Source organism: Stigmatopora argus, chromosome 4 (assembly GCF_051989625.1).
Source record: "Stigmatopora argus isolate UIUO_Sarg chromosome 4, RoL_Sarg_1.0, whole genome shotgun sequence".
NCBI lineage: Eukaryota > Metazoa > Chordata > Actinopteri > Syngnathiformes > Syngnathidae > Stigmatopora > Stigmatopora argus.
Window position 1 is genome coordinate 22,361,334 of NC_135390.1, and position 18,972 is coordinate 22,380,305.

General features: G+C 40.7%; 1 protein-coding gene across 1 annotated transcript in view; it reads left to right on the top strand.

The window, feature by feature from the left end:
• The window catches only part of tmod4 (tropomodulin 4 (muscle)), a 30,176-nt gene extending 13,505 nt beyond the window's left edge, over positions 1 to 16,671 (top strand). The window contains exons 3-11 of the mRNA XM_077598281.1: positions 9,249 to 9,390; positions 9,477 to 9,633; positions 10,766 to 10,885; positions 14,429 to 14,521; positions 14,585 to 14,715; positions 15,598 to 15,705; positions 15,785 to 15,928; positions 16,295 to 16,439; positions 16,518 to 16,671. Coding sequence (XP_077454407.1) covers positions 9,249 to 9,390; positions 9,477 to 9,633; positions 10,766 to 10,885; positions 14,429 to 14,521; positions 14,585 to 14,715; positions 15,598 to 15,705; positions 15,785 to 15,928; positions 16,295 to 16,439; positions 16,518 to 16,540 — 1,063 coding nt within the window. The 3' untranslated portion in view covers positions 16,541 to 16,671. The remainder of the gene's footprint in view (positions 1 to 9,248; positions 9,391 to 9,476; positions 9,634 to 10,765; positions 10,886 to 14,428; positions 14,522 to 14,584; positions 14,716 to 15,597; positions 15,706 to 15,784; positions 15,929 to 16,294; positions 16,440 to 16,517) is intronic.
• The last annotated feature ends 2,301 nt before the right edge of the window (positions 16,672 to 18,972 follow it).

An 18,972-nucleotide genomic window follows, 5' to 3' on the forward strand; every position in this document is an offset into this window, starting at 1 on the left:
ATGAGTGCCGACTTTCCGTTTTAGGATCAAATTCAAATGAAGAGTAGAGATGTATATTAAATTTCCAGATTTTCCCCCTTTTAAATCAATAATTGTCATTTTTAAATCAATTTTTCTGTGTTTTTAGTTCAAAAATCATTTTGTAAAATCTAAAAATATATTTAAAAAAAGCTCAAATAAACATTGTTTTAGATCTATAAAAAAAGGAATATTCAGGGCTTTTAATCCAGTTCTTTTAATCCATTTATTAAAAAAAATATGATATCTAAAATGGTCCGGCCCACGTGAAATCAAGTTGACGTCAAAGCGGCCTGCGAACCAACCTGAGTTTGACACCCATGCTACGAGTGTGATTGGTTGTTTGTCTCATTTTGCCCTGCAATTGGCTGGGCACCGATTCAGGGTGTCCCTTGCCCTAGTTAGCTGAGATAGGCTACAGCACCCCCCGCGAACCTTGTACGGTTCAGCGGTTCAGAAAATGAATGAATAAATGACATATATTAAATGGATGTAAAATGTTATAAATTTGAAGCGCTTGGCCGTTCCTGCTAGCGTGTTTGGTTTCCACGCCGACCTTCCTGGTTTTCTCTCCTTGGTTCTGTTCTGTTTTTCCTGGGATGGATGATCTGTTTCGGAATTCTTTCCCCATGCGCTCATGTGTGGGTCTCTGTGTGGGGGCCGCGGGGGAGGGGACTTCAAAGCGGAGAGGGAAATGGGATACGCCGCCCCCCCCAAAACACTCGCAGACCGCCGCCACCCGGGTGGGACAAAGCGGGCCTCGGCGTCCACAGACAAAGAAAACCGACGCTCGGGGGAGGCCATTCACATTTTCGGCCATTCACCAAAAAGATCCGCTTGATTTCAACTGGGAATTTCAAATATTTAACTCAAGTGAAATACCGTATGTTCACGACTATAAGGCGCACTCAAAAGTCTGAAATTTTCTCCAAAATAGACAGGGCGCCTTATAATCCAGTGCGCTTTATATATGGACCAATACTAAAATTGTTATCACCATAAAATAAAATAAATCAGTCGATAGGACAACTACGGCAAGCAGCCCCCGACTCTACTATTTTCCCCGTAGAAAAAGGACTGCGCAGTGACTGCTGGGATATGTAGTTCTTTTGTCAATACACCCAGTATGCCGTTATTCCGGGTGGATTTACAAAAGAACTCCTGCCGCTAGCTACTAGCTAGCTACTATTTGCGAATGAATTGTGGCCTGGACATCAACATCAACACAGCTTTACAAAGCATGGAAAGCAGCGTTGGAATAGTTACGCTAGCTACTAGCTAGCTACTATTTGCAAATGGATTGTGGCCGCCTGGACGAACGTATAAAACTCAGCGTTTTCGATGACTCATTTGGACAATTGTTCAATTCGGACACAGAAAATGAGGACTTTGATGGATTTGTGGGTGATGATGACGTCAGTACATTGTAAAATGGCTAAATAAAGTACAACCCAACTTCGTTTTGCTTCCGTTGCCTTTTTAAAAACGTGTTTTTTGCGTTTGTCCGTATGTTTAAGCTGGTGTATGTTTTGCCATGCCTGGCTGCGTCTTTAAAAACGGTGCGTCCTGTGTGTGTGGAAAAAACAGAAATCGCACTCGTTACTGACACTGCGGCTTTAAATGCGATGCGCCATATAGTCGTGAAAATACGGTGGACGTTTTTTGGGGGGATCACAGCACAGAGAGGGTGAAAAGTTTGCAAAAATATGGAAATTCCCGTGAAATAAAAAAATAGAGATGAAAATACAGAAAATAAGTAAAGTAAAAATAAGTCAAATTAAAAGTAATCCGTTGTAAATGGACCCCACCACCGGAGTGCAGGTTTGCTGCAGCACCCCCGCAAGCCCTGTGTGGTCCAAAACATGAATGAAATTTAAAAATATATATATATTTTGATGAAATAAAATGTTAATGAAAAATCAAGTAACATTCATTTTGTATATTTTGTAATTTTCTTTATTTTTCCTTTTAAATCGTTTTTTAAGGCTTTAATGGTTTTTAGCTGTAGTTTCATTTTTATGTTTACTAGGTTAAAGAATCATTGAACTTTATCACGAGGGAAAATGTATTTTTTGTTTCTTTCCTTTGGAAATTTTCTCTTCCTCTTTCAGACAAAAAACGGAAACAAAAATAGAGACCGAAAATGTGTCAAAATAAAACCAGAAGCATGTCTGTCACACTGGGAAGAAAAAAAACCCACTAGAAAACCATTTTAACCCTTAATAGGAATTGATTTATTTTTAAATAGCATCCTCATATGTGCACATCCCAATTTGAATTTCAAATTTTAATAATAATACCATTATATTTTAATATTATGGCCTACATGAACCAAAATGCAATGTTGACATATGTGGACTCAATTATTTATATATTATTCATTCATTTTTTCCCAGACATGTGACGCTCGCTACGTGGCTAATAGTCCACCTCACCATGTGTGTTCACCGTTGCCACGGCAACACAACCACATGTTCAGCGACTGTACATTTGAGTCATCGACACACATGTGAATGGCAACCTAATTACGATGAACTTTTTGATTGCGGTCTCATTTAGCAGCATGTGCACACACACTCACGTGCGCTTGATCAAAATCTAATTGTGTGTATAAACACAACGATTACACACACATGCATAAAAATCATAAACACACACACAACCCAAAAGACACACTCATGCATCATCACACCCACACACACTAAAAGTAAACAAACAACAACAAGTACACTCAGTCATAAATCAAAACACACACACACACACACACACACACTTTATTTAAATTTCTAATTGTGTCCCTTGTCACACAATTACACACAAAATTAAAAAACGCTTATGCCTAAAACTCACTAATACATGTACTCAAATATAATACTCCTACATAAAATTACATAATACTAGATAATACTATAGACATACATAGATGGACACAAACACACTTTCTTACACGCACTTATTGACAAAAACCCACACTTTCATAACCATACTCCTATAAACGACACACACACACACACACACACACACACACACACACACACACACACACACACACACACACACACACACACACACACACAAATTATCTCGGCGCATACCCACTCTTTTGCCACCTCATCATTCTGACCCAAAACACACACACAAGCATAAAAAGACAAACTCATACACACACGACAAAAAACACACTAAATGCACCCACTCTTACAATATGAAAACACATTTTTATTACAAATATCGACCAAGAATAGACCCCACCCCTCCATATAGCACACATCTATACTTTTATCACTCGGCACATATATCTTGAACACACACACACACACACACACTGATGCTAACACACACACACACACACACTAATACACAAAGATGAAAACCTAAAGACATCATGCAAGTATACACTCATAATTCAAAGGACACGACCAGACATGAACCTACATCAATGCAGGCTCTCCCACGTACACAATGACACACACACACACACACACACACACACACACACATACCCACACACACACACACACACACACCCGTCTAGTCTGGAGAAAATGACTTCATATAGACCCACGCCTTCTCTTTTTTCTTTTTTAAGTTCATAGCTCAGAGATAATAGAGACATAAGAGACTCATCTATAAGTAATACATAGATACGCCAAGCCACGCCCCCACAACAAACACAAACTTCTCTCCTTGACAACATAAAACAAAAGCACGTTAAACGTTTGAAGACAAAAGACTTTTGTCTCCTTTACCCTATAAATGGCGCCTCTAGGGCGCCTCCTGGTGGCGGAAATGCGTCGTAGGCGACTCAAGTTCGTGTGTGTGTGTGTGTGTGTGTGTGTGTGGTCTCTGAGGTGGAGGAAGTGTTTTTAAGGGGAACAAGACTGTCGTTGTGGGGGGTACTCTGTTTTTTTTATTTGTGGGTGTTCACTGACTTCCTGGTTCAAGTGGAACAGGAAGTTGCTGCGCACTTCTGCTTCCATATTGGAGGGCTACAATGGGGGGGGGCATGGGCGCTTCATTGACAAACTCTGCATTATTGATATTGACAAATTGTTTTGAGACGTTGTTGACCTTAATTAACCCTTTCAGGTAAAGAGTTGACACTCAATCCTGGCTATTTTTGTTTATTAAAATAAATATGTTCTCTTAAACCATCCATAGAGCACTATACAGTCGTACCTCTACTTACAAAATTAATCGGTTCCAAGACTTTTTTCGTAACTTGAACATTTTGTAAGTAGAGGTGTACTTTATATGTAAATTCTATAATTGGCTCCAAGACTTTTTTCGTGACTTGAAAATTTTGTAAGTAGAGGTGTACTTTATATGGAAATTTTGTAATTGGTTCCAAGACTTTTTTTCGTAACTTGAACATTTGGTAAGTGGAGGTGTACTTTATATGGAAATTCTGTAATTGTTACCAAGACTTTTTTCGTAACTTGAACATTTCGTAAGTAAAGGTGTACTTTATATGTAAAAAGTCTTGGTTATTAATTGCTTAATAAGGGGAATTCAAAATATAATAATGGATGAGGAAATGCATTTATTTTTGGGGGATTTCGTAACTTGGATCTTTTTTGTATCTTGAGTCACTCATTTGCATATAACACATTTTGTAACCTGAAACTTTCATACCTAGAGGCATATGTAAGTAGTGGTATGACTGTATGTCTATAAATTGTATGAAAATGTTTTTCGGGTTAATTTATGTGTGCACTTTATGGGTGCGCTTTAAGTGGAATGTGAATGTAATACGCTCCCATAAAAATCGACCAAGTTTGAAAACGATTGGTTGACAAATGCCAAGGACTAGCGTCCACAAGAACAACAACAGCAACCGTAAAAGCGTAGGGATGGGTGGTATTCGTGCCATCCATCAGCTGTGTTGTCAAACATCCTTACATAACAACACAGTAGTAATAACAGTGAAGTCATCGATGGGATTAAGGGCACAAAAAGTGTTAATAGGGCAATTCTGTGCGTGTTGGTGCTAGTTTTAAGAGTGAAAACAATGTTGTCATGTAGGTCTCACGGCTACACGACATCTTACGTGTCCTCCGGCACCCTTAAGTCAGGCAAAAGGACAAGAAAGGGACAAAAGGGCAATGCGAAAAATGTCCAAAAGTGACCACAGGTACAAAATGCAGTGTTGCCTCTACTTACGAATGCCTCTACTTACAAATGCCTCTACATACGTACATTTGAATTCATAATGTTAAGTTGTTTGGGTGTGTTTATATGCTGGTGTGCTAATGTTAGCTTCCTCCTTACATTTATGCTCTTGCACGAACAGAAAATGTTTTTGCATCATTTTAATATGTTCGTAAAGCATTTTCTTAACATTTTTGTGTCTTTTTGACATCTTTCATCCAAAATTTGGACACTGATCATTTTTAAAGGGTTTTGTTGTTGTTTTATTTTTTTATTTTATGAGGACCGTGGAACAAATTGCAGAATTTACATCTAAAATTCTGCTCTATTTATGAAAGATCCAACTTACAAAACAAGTTCTGGAACTTCATTTTGTAAAGAGAGTTGTCATAGTAACCATATGGCGGGTGCGCAATGTTGTCCGGTGGCTTTTAGGGTGGTGAATTTGAAGAATGTATTCCATTATTAGTATCATAACAAAGACTATAATTTGAGTCACAGCCAAACAAAAGAACTCTGTTTCCTGAAGAAAAGATAGACGACTTTGTATGTGGCGCCACCTGCAGGCCACACGACGTCTTTTCAGTCCTTTCTTCTTTTTGTGCATGTATACGGGTTTATCAATTTAAAAATATTTATATTGACACTTCTGGCCCCCCAAAAAAGGGATTTATAATTTTTTTTGTCATTTTCTGGTTTGTTGAAATCACCTTTTTTATTGCATTGAATGCTTTAATTGTCATTATACAAGTAATATATGTAAGTTCAATGATATTTAACAAAAACTGACACATAAATATTTAATAAATAATAACACTGACTAATAAATAAATAATTAATACATGTATTAATTATTTATTTATTAGTCAGTGTTATTATCAACACTGACTAATAAATAAATAATGAATAGATTTATTATTTATTTATTTATTAGTCTGCTATTATCAGTGGCACTAATAAATAAAAATAATAATAAATTTATTATTTATTTTTTTATTAGTTAGTGTTATCATTTATAATATTTAATAAATAATGAATTAATTATGTATTAATTTACTATTTATAATGTATTAATTTATTATTTATTAGTTACTGTTATCATTTATAATATTTAATAAATAATTTATTAATTATTTATTAATTTATTATTTATAACGTATTAATTTATTATTTTTTTTTTTATTGGTTACTCTTATTATTTATTAAATATTTATTTAATGAATAAATAAGTAGTCAACATAATAAATAGTCACAACATAAATAACTAATCAAGTCCACAAATAAATAATCAATAAATAACAAATAAATAGTCAATAAGTAATGAAAAAATAAGTGGTCAACAAGTAGTCACAACATAAATAAGCAGGGAAGTGCACAAATAACAACAACAAAGAAACAAACGAACAGATAAATAATAATAAAAAATAAGGAACATCCCTATTTTGGATCGTATTTATAAATTTAATTAAAGTCCACTGGAAGGGAATCTTAAATTTCGATGTACATGACAATAAAGAGTTATTTTGAATGTTGAAAGTTGTGATGGCTAATTTGGGCCAGTGGGGGTCAGTGTTTCTCCTTTCGCCGTCAATCGGGAAAATTCTCTTAATCTGGTTTCCCTATTTTAGTGCTAACGTCATTCGAGAGGTGGGCTCTTTAGGGTCCTGCGGTTTGGGGTGCTAGAGCGGGGGCGCTTGTGTCTCAGTGGAGGCTCGGACGTTGTCACTTGAGGTAGGTGACATACAATAGCTTCTTTTTTTACCTTTTGTTGGAGAGAAAAGTTGAGGTTTGAACAGGAGTGTCGATGAAAGATCTGGAGGGTGACGGATTGTTTGTGTAGATGAAGGTATTTATTAGGGTGGTATTTATTTTGGAGGTTACAATTGGAAGCCAATTATGGAGAACCTTCAGAGAGGGAGAAGTTGAAGTGGATGGGAATATCTTGGTTTTGTGAAGGTTAGCCTTTGATTTGAGGTTGGAAAATGAAGCTGGACATGAAAGTGGATTTTTAAAAGTTTTTTGGTAGCTGGAAGAGGAACATTTTTGGCCCTTGAGGGTCTAGAAAAGTAAGATGAATGTAAGAGGGAGAATTATATGCATCTTGAACCATCTGGAAGAAGAACAATTGAAAAGGAAGCAATTTGGAACCCTATGAATGTGTCATTTTAAGTTTTTTTTTCTCCTAATAAAGCAGGATTTGGAACACTGCCATCTATAGCAACAAAAATTCATTCATTTTCTGTAGCCGGTGATCCTCACAAGGGTTGCTGGGGGTGCTGGAGCCCTATCGCAGTTAAGTACGGGCACCAGGTAGGGGGACACCCTAAATTGGCCAATGGCAGGGCACGAGGAGAGAGACAATCAGGGAATATTTAGCGTACGATTAGCTTAGCATGCCTGTTTTGGGGATGTGGGAGGAAACCAGTGTTATTATTGCAATTTTCCCATTTCAAAATGATCAAATATGATGAATTGGACTTCATCTGAAGACTAGAAGGTTTTTGAAGGTGTTTTTTTGGAGGCACAACTTTTGCAAGTTGAACATTTTATGCAAGTTGAAAGAACTTTTTGAGGTTCCACATGCATGATTGGAAATCAAAGATGGAGGAGTTGGAAGTTGGCCAATAAGACACCTTGTGGATGGTCTGTGAGTGTGTAGGTGTGTGTGTGTGTGTGTGTGTGTGTGTGTGTTGGATGGGGGGGGGGGCAACCTAAGGCGCTGAGGCTTGACACGGCTACAAGTAGCTGACTTGTCAAGCTAAAATTAAGCCTGGCATGATTTGGAATGTTTCACTCGGGCGTGCAGGAAAAGGAAGAAGATCAACGCGCTGCACTTTCAGCGGGAAAAAAAAAACACGTCGGAAGTCCAAACCGCCATCATTGGACCAGTGGGAGGGGCTAATCATTGCAACGACGGCAGCCAAGGGGTTAAATGAGGGAGGGCCTTGGAAGGGCGAAAAAAATGAGGATATTGGTCATCATTTTTTCTTATATAATCTTCTTCCACCTAAGACACAGGTGTCAAAGTGGCGGCCCGGGGGCCAAATCTGGCCCTTTGCATCTTTTTGTGTGGCCCGGGAAAGTCAATCATGAGTGGCAACTCTATGTTTTAGGATCAAATTCAAATGATAGATATAGATGTATATTATATTTCCTGATTTTTCCCCCTTTTAAATCAATAATTGCACATTTTTAATCCATTTTTTTCTGTGTTTTTAGGTCAAAAATCATCTTGCAAAATCTAAAAATATATGAAAATATTTTCTGTTTTCCACTTTAATATGGAACATAATTTAAAAATGTTTCCTTTTGAAATAAAAACCAATTGTTAAATAAATGATTTTCTCTTACTAAGAAAAAATCCTCAAATAATCTATAAAAAAAAGAATATTTAGTGCTTTTAATCCAATTCCTTTAATCCATTTATCATTTTGTGTAAATGATGAGTACTGACTTTCTGTTTTAGGATCAAATTAAAATGAAGAGTATAGATGTATATTACATTTCCTGATTTTCCCCCTTTTAAATCAATAATTGTCATTTTTAATCATTTTTTTCTGTGTTTTTAGTTCAAAAATCATTTTTTAAAATCTACAAAAATATTTTAAAAAACTTGCTGTAAGCCCCCAAACACAAAATAAATATAAACACCTATAAAAATAAAAAAACAATATAAATAAACATTACAGAAAAGATTAAAAAAAACCTGAATGCATTTTTTTTAACCCCGCTCAATAAAAAACTTGAATTCCAATTGCTAACATTGGTTGCCAAGACCCAAACTTTTCCAGGAAAAGTTAGTAACAAGTTTTCCCCAGTGAAAACACGGGAAAGCTGCATTTTGACCACCGCCATTCCAGAACGACTGTCAATCTTCATCAAGAGACCCCACGCACGTTTGTGTGGGTGCACGGTTGACAAATGAGGGTACGCGGGTGATTAATGAGGGTGCCCGGCCTGGCTACTATTCTTAGCGCGCTTACGGTTTAAAGTTACCGACCGACGCTAGGTCCTCTCTCTATTTGGCGCCCGTCCTCGCTCGCTTGGCGTGACGTCACGTGACTCTTTTGTTTCTGCAGCGGCACCCCACTCGCCAGAGCGAGCCATCGGACGGACGCCATGTCGGACCCCAGGGACATCGACGAGGACGCCATCCTCAAGGCTTTGAGTCCCGAAGAACTGGAGCAGCTGGACTATGAGCTGCAAGAGATGGACCCCGAGGTAGGGAGAGGGAGCGCCTGGTGGTTTTGCGTGACTGGTCGCCGCTTTGGTTTGAGCCACCCGAGCACTCAAATTGCCGGTCCCAGAACGACCTGCTGCCGGCCGGCATGCGGCAGCGGGACCAGACCAAGAAGAACCCGACGGGAGCGTACGACCGGGACGCTCTGATGCAGCACCTGGAGAAGGAGGCCATGGAGGACCCGGACCGGGAGGAGTTGGTGCCATTCACGGGGGAGAAAAAAGGTGGCCACAGCCAAAGCAAAGCAAAAACTCACAGCACCTACCTTACCTATCAACTTACCTAACCCAACTTGCTAATCAAGCCAGCTAACGTAACCCAACTACCTACCTACATAAGCCACCTACTTACCGACGTAATCCACCAAGAAACCACTGTCTACCTATCTAGACTCACGTAGCTACCTACCTAAATATGTAACCCACCTACTTACCAACCTACCTAACCAAGCTACCCACTTCCCCACGTAACCCACCTGCCAACCTACCTTTGTAATCCACCTACTTCTCTTGCTGGCCACCCAAGTTCATGTAACCCAACTAGCTACATACACGTACCTCCGTTACCCAGCTTACCTACCTATCTACACCCACCTAGCTACCTACCTACCTACCTATTACATCTATTTACCTACCTACCTTCCTACAAACCCGCCTACCTACCTTGCTAACCAACCTACCAAGGTAACCCGTCTACCCAAGTACCTACATAAGCCACCCGCCCAGTGACCCACCTACTTACCTTTCTACACCTACATAACTCACCTAGCTACCTCAATAGCCTACCTACAGAAGCCACCTACCTATCTCACGAACCAATCTAGCAAATGTAACCCACCAACCTATCTAAACAGCTACCTACCTACATAACGCACCTGCCTACCTACCAAGGTTATCCATGCACCTATATACACCCTCCTACCTACTCCTACTTACCTATCTAAACCTACATAAACTGCCTACCTACCTTGCCGACCAACCTACCTACATGCTCCAACCTATTTTGCTAACAAACCAAGCTAATGTAACCCCCCTACCTATGTAACCAGCTACCTACCTATCTAACTATCTACCTACATACATAACCCACCTCCCTACCTTGCCAACCAACCTGCCAAGGTAACACCATCTACCCACTTACCAGCGTAACTCAACTTTCTACTCACCCTCCCAACCAAATGACCTAGCCACGCAACCCACCTACCTAGCTATGTTTACCCCACTCTTGACCTATTTTTTTCCCCCGGCTATAATATCAAAATATTCAGTCGTACAAGGGAAGGGTAGGAGCTTGCGATTTGGGCCGGACCGTCTTTGCTATCTGGCAACCCTGAATGCGAACTGTTACGCCCCCCAGGAAAAGCCTTTGTGGCCAAAAAGGCGGCGGAAATTCCCGCCCACGAGCAGGTGCTCCTGGAACCCGAGCTGGAGGAAGCCCTCAAGAACGCTACCGACGCAGAAATGTGCGACATCGCAGGTGAGCTCGCTACCGCGTCTTGACCTCGGCGGCCAATGAGAGCTCGGCAGAGTGTAGCCAGGTTCGAAAGTGAGAATCGATGCTTCCGCGACAATATTTTCAAAATAAAATAGCGGATAACGAAAATGCATGTACTTTTTTGTGGGATTTCGTAATCTTTTTTTGTATCTCGAGGCACTTATTTGCATAAGTAGAGATATAATTGTATAAATATATTTTTTCTGATGAAAACATTTAAAAAACAACATGGAAGTCAGGTGAAAATTGACTTTTAACAGGCACAAAATGCAGGTCAACAATGGGTATTTTTGGCGGCTACTCGGATGAAACGGGGTCACGTAAGACACCCGAACAAACCTCCTAAAAATTTTAACCCCTTGCGTCCCGGCAGCCGCGCCAAACACGCTACGAGATCCGATTCCCTGGAGTCAGCCGCTCCAAAATAAAATGGCTGCTTGGGCGCGGTGGCTTCTGTGGCCACAAGATAGGATATCTTATTTGAAAAAAAAGACACGCCCGTTGACAGAAAAGGAATGCCTAGATGAGCCCTGGCGGATATTTTAAATTTCACATTTTTGAACCCTCTGACGCCTCATTTGACCTTTGGAAACCGATCTAATAAGGTCGAAATTTAATTAATATTGAGATTAAAAAATACTTTATTCAATTTTAACTGTAAAACAATCAATCAAAATAATAGATGAGAAAATAGTCATGATTCCAAAAAATGAATTGAAAAATTCTAAATTTGACAAAATTTACAAAATGAAAATGACATTGAATAAAAAAATACATTGATGTGATAAGTTGGAATTTATCAAATTCCCATTTTTTTCAAGATATTTTTAGAAAATATCGCTGTTTAAAATTCCTTTTAAATAACTGGCAGCTAGCGGCACGTGAGTTAGCTACGATGTTTTAGCGCTAATATTAAAGTGCGTTTGACAGACGGACAGGTCGCCGAATGGACGTTCCGCCGAACGGAGGTTTCGCCGAAACGGGATTCGCGCGCTCGCCCCGCCCCCTCGTGTGTTTACAAGTTTTTCAACCTCGGCCCGCGGGCCATATACGGCCCGTTAGGATTTTTAATCCGGCCCGCCGCCGGCGTTGTCCAAATGATAGTAAAAATCAATGATTCATTTCCCTTTGCCGCTCATCACTCTCAATTTATTTTCTACCGTCCATTCGGCGACCTGTCCGTCTGTCAAACGTCCGTCGGCGAAACGTCTTTAGGCGAATCATCCGAGTACCATTTTACAAATAGCACTGTCACCGTGCTTAATGGGGTTTAGATTAGGTGAAAAGCTCGTCTTTGGTATCGCAACGGGCACTCTTGGGAAGAAAGTGTCCCCGAGTCTGTTTGTTTTGGCCGTTACGGTCCCGTAGCGCCAACTAGAGGGCGCTAGCTTGAAGAGATGGAATGTATTCCACCATTTTACATATTTTTTTGGCTATCTTTCTTATCAAATCAGGCTTGAAGGAGGTTAAAACATGTTCGGGTACAATTGTTAAAAGCCGAGAAGCAATTCGGGATAGTTAAGGACAAAAGCAGGTGGACGGTTGCCAAATCTGGACGTTTTCCAGGCCGGGATTAAATCTGGCCGGGCTTCCGTCAGCCTTTTTTCGTTGGCTTTTTTTGGCCGAGCGTGAAAAGCCGGCTACAAAAGAGCGGGAAAGTGCAGGCGGGTGGCCTCATTATCCCCTTTATTTACGATAACGGCCCCCGCGGTCGTGGCCGGGCCAAGCTAGCTCCAGCCGTAAAGCTAGCGGGGTTACGCTCGGGGCCGCGACGGGTGTTTATGGCTAAGCAGGCAGCTGTCTCGCTGGATTGCCTTTTTTTTTTGCCGGGGTCGAGGAGGGCCGGGGGGCCGAGGGCGGAGGGGCGGGCGGGCAGCGCCGCCGCTTTGAAGGGAGGCGCCTTGGTACGGTGCTGCCCCCTTCTGGTTAGAGGTGGCGCTAGCCCGGTGGTTCTGCCTGACCGGCACTTTCTACCTCGTTCTTATTGTACGTACACTATCAATTGCTTTCGTTTTTTTGCCATTTTTGGGTGAGTTGTGTGGTCAACTTTAATTGCTTCATTTCCTATCTGCAATCTAATTTGTTCATTTGCTCCCTGCCGTCAAAATGGCGCCTAATTGGGCAGCCAATGATCAAGGGACCTTAAAAGCAACAGGAAGTCACCTGGGAATGCCCAAGAGTCACAGGAAGTCACCTGGAAATGTAGAAAATGTCACAGGAAGTAATCTGGAAATGCCCAAAAGTCACAGGAAGTCACCTGGAATTTCCCAAGTCACAGGAAGTGACCCGGAAATGCCCAAAAGTCACAGGAAGTCACCTGGAAATGCCCCAAAAGTCACAGGAAGTCACCTGGAAATGCCCCAAAGTCACAGGAAATCACCCAGAAATGCTCAAAAGTCACAGGAAGTCACCTGGAAATGCCCCAAAGTCAAAAACGATCCAAAATTTACAGGAAGTGACCTAAAATGATTCATTCTTTATGTCGGGCCAACAAATGAGTAAAAACATGAGTTGTCCCACGGGCTGTCGCTTGGACACTCCTGTGGGCATAAGCAACGTTGAAATATTTGAAAGAGAATTCCACGGGCAAGTGGACAAGACGCACCAGAATAGATTGTTTGGGACGCTCTGCGCTAAATTTAAAGGTCTCGGCAGGCCGGCATGGCGGTCTCGCTTACACGTCGTCCGATACCGTCCGGCTCTTTCACGCTTCTTAGGTTCGGAAGTCTTTGCCGACTAACCAAATTCTTTCAAAAGTCGCTGCCATGACGGAAGCAGATCGGGTGTCCCATTTGGTTTTCCCTGGCGCTTTGGCAGCGTTTTGTTGGTGGGCCGTTGTGTCTAACAAACTGATTTATTAGGATTTTTTTATACAGCTTTGGTTAAATGGTCATGTAAATTAAAAAAGGGATTTTTAAAATGAAAACAAGCTGAAAAAATATTGAAATTTTTGGGATGGAAAAAAAATGGTTTTTTTTAATGAAAAACACTGAAAAAATGAAATATTCAATTATTTTGATTTAAAAAGGTGTAGTTATTTATTTTCAGATTTTTACAAATGTTTTGGGGGATGGAAAAACACTGTAAAAAAGTAAATGGTACATTTGCGGATTGAAGAAAAATGTATTAAATTTTTTAAATTAAAAAAATCCTTTTTGACAAGAAAAAAACCAAACCAAGTGCCGTATTTTCCGGACTATAAAGCGCTTTTTTTCTCCACATTTCGGCCGGGAAGATTTCTATATACTTTCCCCCTCTGCATCATTTGGCTGCTGCGAATTATAGTCCGCAAAATACGGTATTCATTTTTCATGCTTAAAAAAATCATTTTTTTTTGGTAGGGATTAAAAACAAACCAAAAATGTCAAACCTTAGCCATTTTAAAAAGCATATTTTTTGATTCTACAAGGCAAAAAAACCCAGTAAATATTCTCTATCCATGAATCATCATTATAATTTTCCCGATGATTTCCGCTGTTCTTGAAGAACACCCGCGTTAAAATTCTCCCCTTGTCTTGTCGCCAGCCATCCTGGGCATGTACACGCTGATGAGCAACAAGCAGTACTACGACGCCCTGGGCACCACCGGCCAAATCGCCAACACCGAGGGCATCAACAGTAAGTCTCCCGAAAGGACTCCTTGCTCGGACGCCGTGTAGAAACACCGTGTGTGGTTTTTAGGCGTGGTGAAAGAAGACCCCTTTAAGATCTACCCGGACGAGCCGCCCAACCCCACCAACGTGGAGGAGACCCTGGAGAGGATCCTCAACGACGACAGCAGCCTGACCCAAGTCAATTTCAACAACATCAAGGTGAAGAAGGCCCACTCTTCTTCTTCTTCTTCTTCTTCGTCGGCTGCCATTGGCGGCGCCAGACGTCCAATCCCTCTCCGCTGGGCGGGGCCAATGAGCCGTGCGCTCTCAACGGATTGGACGTCTGGCGCCGTGCGTCAATGGCGGCCAAAAGTTGAGCACGGATCTAAAATGAAGCCCATTGGGAATTTCCCTTAGTCCGGGATGAATAAAATCTAATGTAATCTAATCTAATAAAATCTAATCTGATAAAATCTAATCTAATAAAATCTAATCTAATACAATCTAATCTAATATAATGTAATCTAATAAAATCTAATCTAATGTAATCTAATCTAATATAATGTAATCTGATGTAATCTAATCTAATATAATGTAATCGGATGTATTTGAATCAAATAAAATCTAATATAATGTAATCTGATGTAATCTAATCTAATCAATTTAATCTAATCAATCTAATCTAATCAATCTAATGTAACCATATCTAATCCATCTAATAAAATCGAATCAAATCTAATCTAATCAAATCTAATCTAATCTAATCAATGATAAATATGAAATCATAATTATGAAATGATAATTATGAAATGATAATTATGAAATGATAATTATGAAATGATAATTATGAAATGATAATTATGAAATGATAATGATGGGATGCTAATTATGGGATGCTAATTGTGGGATGCTAATTGTGGGATGCTAATTGTGGGATGCTAATTGTGAGATGCTAATTGTGAGATGCTAATTGTGAGATGCTAATTGTGAGATGCTAATTGTGAGATGCTAATTGTGAGATGCTAATTGTGAGATGCTAATTATGAAAGGATGATAATAATGAAATCATATTAATAACGAAGTCAATCTGACCTCCTCCAGGACATTCCCATCCCGACGCTGAAGGAGATCTTCGAGGCCATGAAGGGAAACTCTCACGTGGAGGTCCTGAGCGTGGCCGCCACCCGAAGCAACGACCCCGTGGCCTTGGTCAGTCGGTCTCGCTCGCGCCACCGCCGGCCGGCGTCCATTTCCCTGACATCACCGCCGCCTTTTCCCCCCGTGGCAGGCGTGCGCGGAAATGCTGCGAGAGAACACCAGCCTGCAAAGTCTTAACATCGAGTCCAACTTCATCACCTCCGACGGCATGATGGCCGTCATCAAGGCCATGGCTAACAACGCTACGCTAGTGGAACTCAAGATCGACAACCAGGTAGCGCCTTGGCTCCGCCCATAGTTTTTTTTATAAATCCAGCTCCTATTTACTAATAAGAACACCCCGAATTGTTGGCCAGCCAATCGCAGAGCACGAGGAGACAAACAGCCAATCACTCGTAGCTAGGGGCAATTTAGATTGTCCAATCAGCCTATCACGCATGTCTTTGGAATGTGGGATGAAACCGGGGTACCCGGAGAAAACCCACAAAGGCCCGGGGAAAACATGCAAACTCCACACAGAACCTGGATTTGAACCCAGATCCCCACACTGCGAGGCCAGCGTTCTAACCACTCACCCACCGGGCCGCCCACTTATTATATATATTTTTTTCAATTTTTTTTTTTTTTACTCTCTTTACAGCGACAAAAACTGGGCGACTCGGTGGAGATGGAGATCGCCGCCATGTTGGAGAACAACTCCAGCATGCTGAAATTTGGCTACCACTTCACGCAGCAGGGCCCTCGCGCCCGCGCCGCCATGGCCATCACGCGGAACAACGACATGCGTAAGAATGCAACTTCATCTTTTTTTTTTTCTCCCGCCGCCCACCGGCCGGACTCAAACGTTGATCTTTCTCCGTCAGTTCGGCAGCAGAGGCTGAGATGAAAGACGGAAGAAAAATCGGCGCTCGCCGCTCACGCCAGAGCGCTTGTTTTTTTACCGACACGTGGCACGATTCATCTCATTGGATGGGTGAGGAGCGTCTGTAAATACTTTCAATAAAATATTTATTCAAATTTTCGTTGTGACGTAAAATTGGGAAAATTATGGAAGGCGAGGAAACAAAGGGAAACACCTTAAAAATATCTACAGTAATCCCTCAAATATCGCGGTTCATGTAACCGAAAAATTCCCAAGTAGGTTATAATGACCTATTTTTTTTACTTCAGTTTTGAGTCCTAGTAGCAAAAGTGGCTTCTGCTTATGAGTTTCAGCGTGGATTTTCACATTTTTATGAACTTAAAAAAATAAAAAATAAATTAAATAATTAATAGCAGAAAAAAATCGCGACTAAGTGAAGTTGCGATAATCAAAGGGAAGACTGTACTAACCTATTTTTTGGCAATATTAGACTTTTGCATTTGTTGACATTTGCTCAAGAGCGAATAATAAAATAAAATAATCAAATAATTAAAAAATATATTTTTTAGCATACCGTATTTTCTCGCATTTTCGCGTATAAGCCTTATCTTTAAAATTGCCTAAGAACAATCCATTGCTGGATTGGACATTCCTATAATGTTGCCTGTACATAGACAAATTCAAAAAGGAAGTCATGTGACCAGTACAACCAGGAAGTGTGTCCTTAGCGGTCTCGTTTGTAAGATGGCGGCGCCCTGAGCGAGCAATGGCAGGCACAAGTGAGTTTTTTCACGTTTTATGCAATATACGCTTAATTTTTTTCTTAAATTTCATTCATAGACGTCAAAATAAATGTTATTTAGCGTTTTATCTGTTTATCTTTTCTCAATTTGGAAATAAATAACCGTATCGGCCGCAATGTCTTACGTTATGGCGTTTAATTTTTGCGCATATAAGCCGTACCCTCAATTCAGTCATTTTTTTTCGGAAAAATTCAGTGTATACGCCAGCTTGACTTTTATGATTTTGCTAAATCTTATATTTTTTGCTTACAAATTGGATTCCTTGGAGAACGGGACCAAAAAACCCCCCGAAAATATACGGCAAGTGAGGTCAATTTCCTCTGCCTCAGCGCGTGATTGGCTGACAACATTCTAAAGTTTCATTTTAATTACGCAAATCTCCTTTAAGGCGCTCTTGATCCTCGCACTTCCCACCAGCACCTGAGCTATTTTTTCCCCGGCCGGGTCGCAAAGTGAAAGCGATCAGGCTTGGGTTACGGCGTTCCGCATAAAAGCCGAGGCCGTTTACGGCTCGTGACAGCTGCTAACCTCTCAGGATTTCCACGACATGGTCCGCATTCCCTTCCCCTCCGAGCGCCGCTAGCTAGCACCGATCGCTCTTTGAACTTCTCAAAAGTCCCCCCGTTCCAAATTTTGCCTCCTATCGTCACGTTAGCGACACCGAGAAGCGGCGCGCTTCTGTAATTCGGCGCCGCTAACGCTAACTGTCGGAATCAGCACCCAAATTAGCACCGGGCTAGCAGGTTTACACTCCGCTAACGCTAAAAGTGGCTTACGTTTCCCAATTTTGGCCGAAGAAGGTCTTCGTCAAATACCGCAAATTAGCGTAGCGGCGGCGCTAGCGTCAAAAAGGGGGCCCGATACGGTGTTAAAATGCAGGCGGCAGCTAGTACCGCGAAATGCCGCGTCATCTTGGGCGATATGTACTCTTTGGCATCGTTTCCAACCACCTGTTGCCCTTCCCAAGATGGCCGCCGGTTACAAATAATGCAGAAGATGAAGAAAAGAGCAGAATAGGACATTTAAGGTTTGTTTTTTTAACCCTCAGAGTGTTCTGGTAAGTTTTTGTCATTGGGCTTATTGAGCAGCCATATTTTTTTATGTTGGGGGCGGGGCTATACTTTAAATAGCGGTAATAGCAGCCACGATTTGAATTTTTATAGACATTGATATTAGCGTTTATGTAGTGGAACTAGGGAAAGGCTAGCTAGCGAACTCTGCTAGCATAGGTGATTAGCACAACTAAGCTAATGCTATGATATTAGCATTACTTATTGCATTTTGAGCTTTTGAAAGCATTTTAAAGGTACTATGAAACTGAAACTCTGCTAGCATAGGTGATTAGCACAACTAAGCTAATACTATATTAGCATTGCTTATTGCATTTTGAGCTTTTGAGAGTATTTTAAAGGTATACTGTGAAACTGAAACTCTGCTAGCTAGCATAGGTGATTAGCACAACTAAGCTAATGCTATGATATTAGCATTACTTATTGCATTTTGAGCTTTTGAGAGCATTTTAAAGGTAATGTGAAACTGAAATTATGTTTTAAAAAGGGAATCAGAGTTCATTGATGAAATTTTACATGAAAACAAAGTTGGTAGTCAAATCTGGCAACCAAAACAGCACCAGGGAATGAATCAAAACAACAA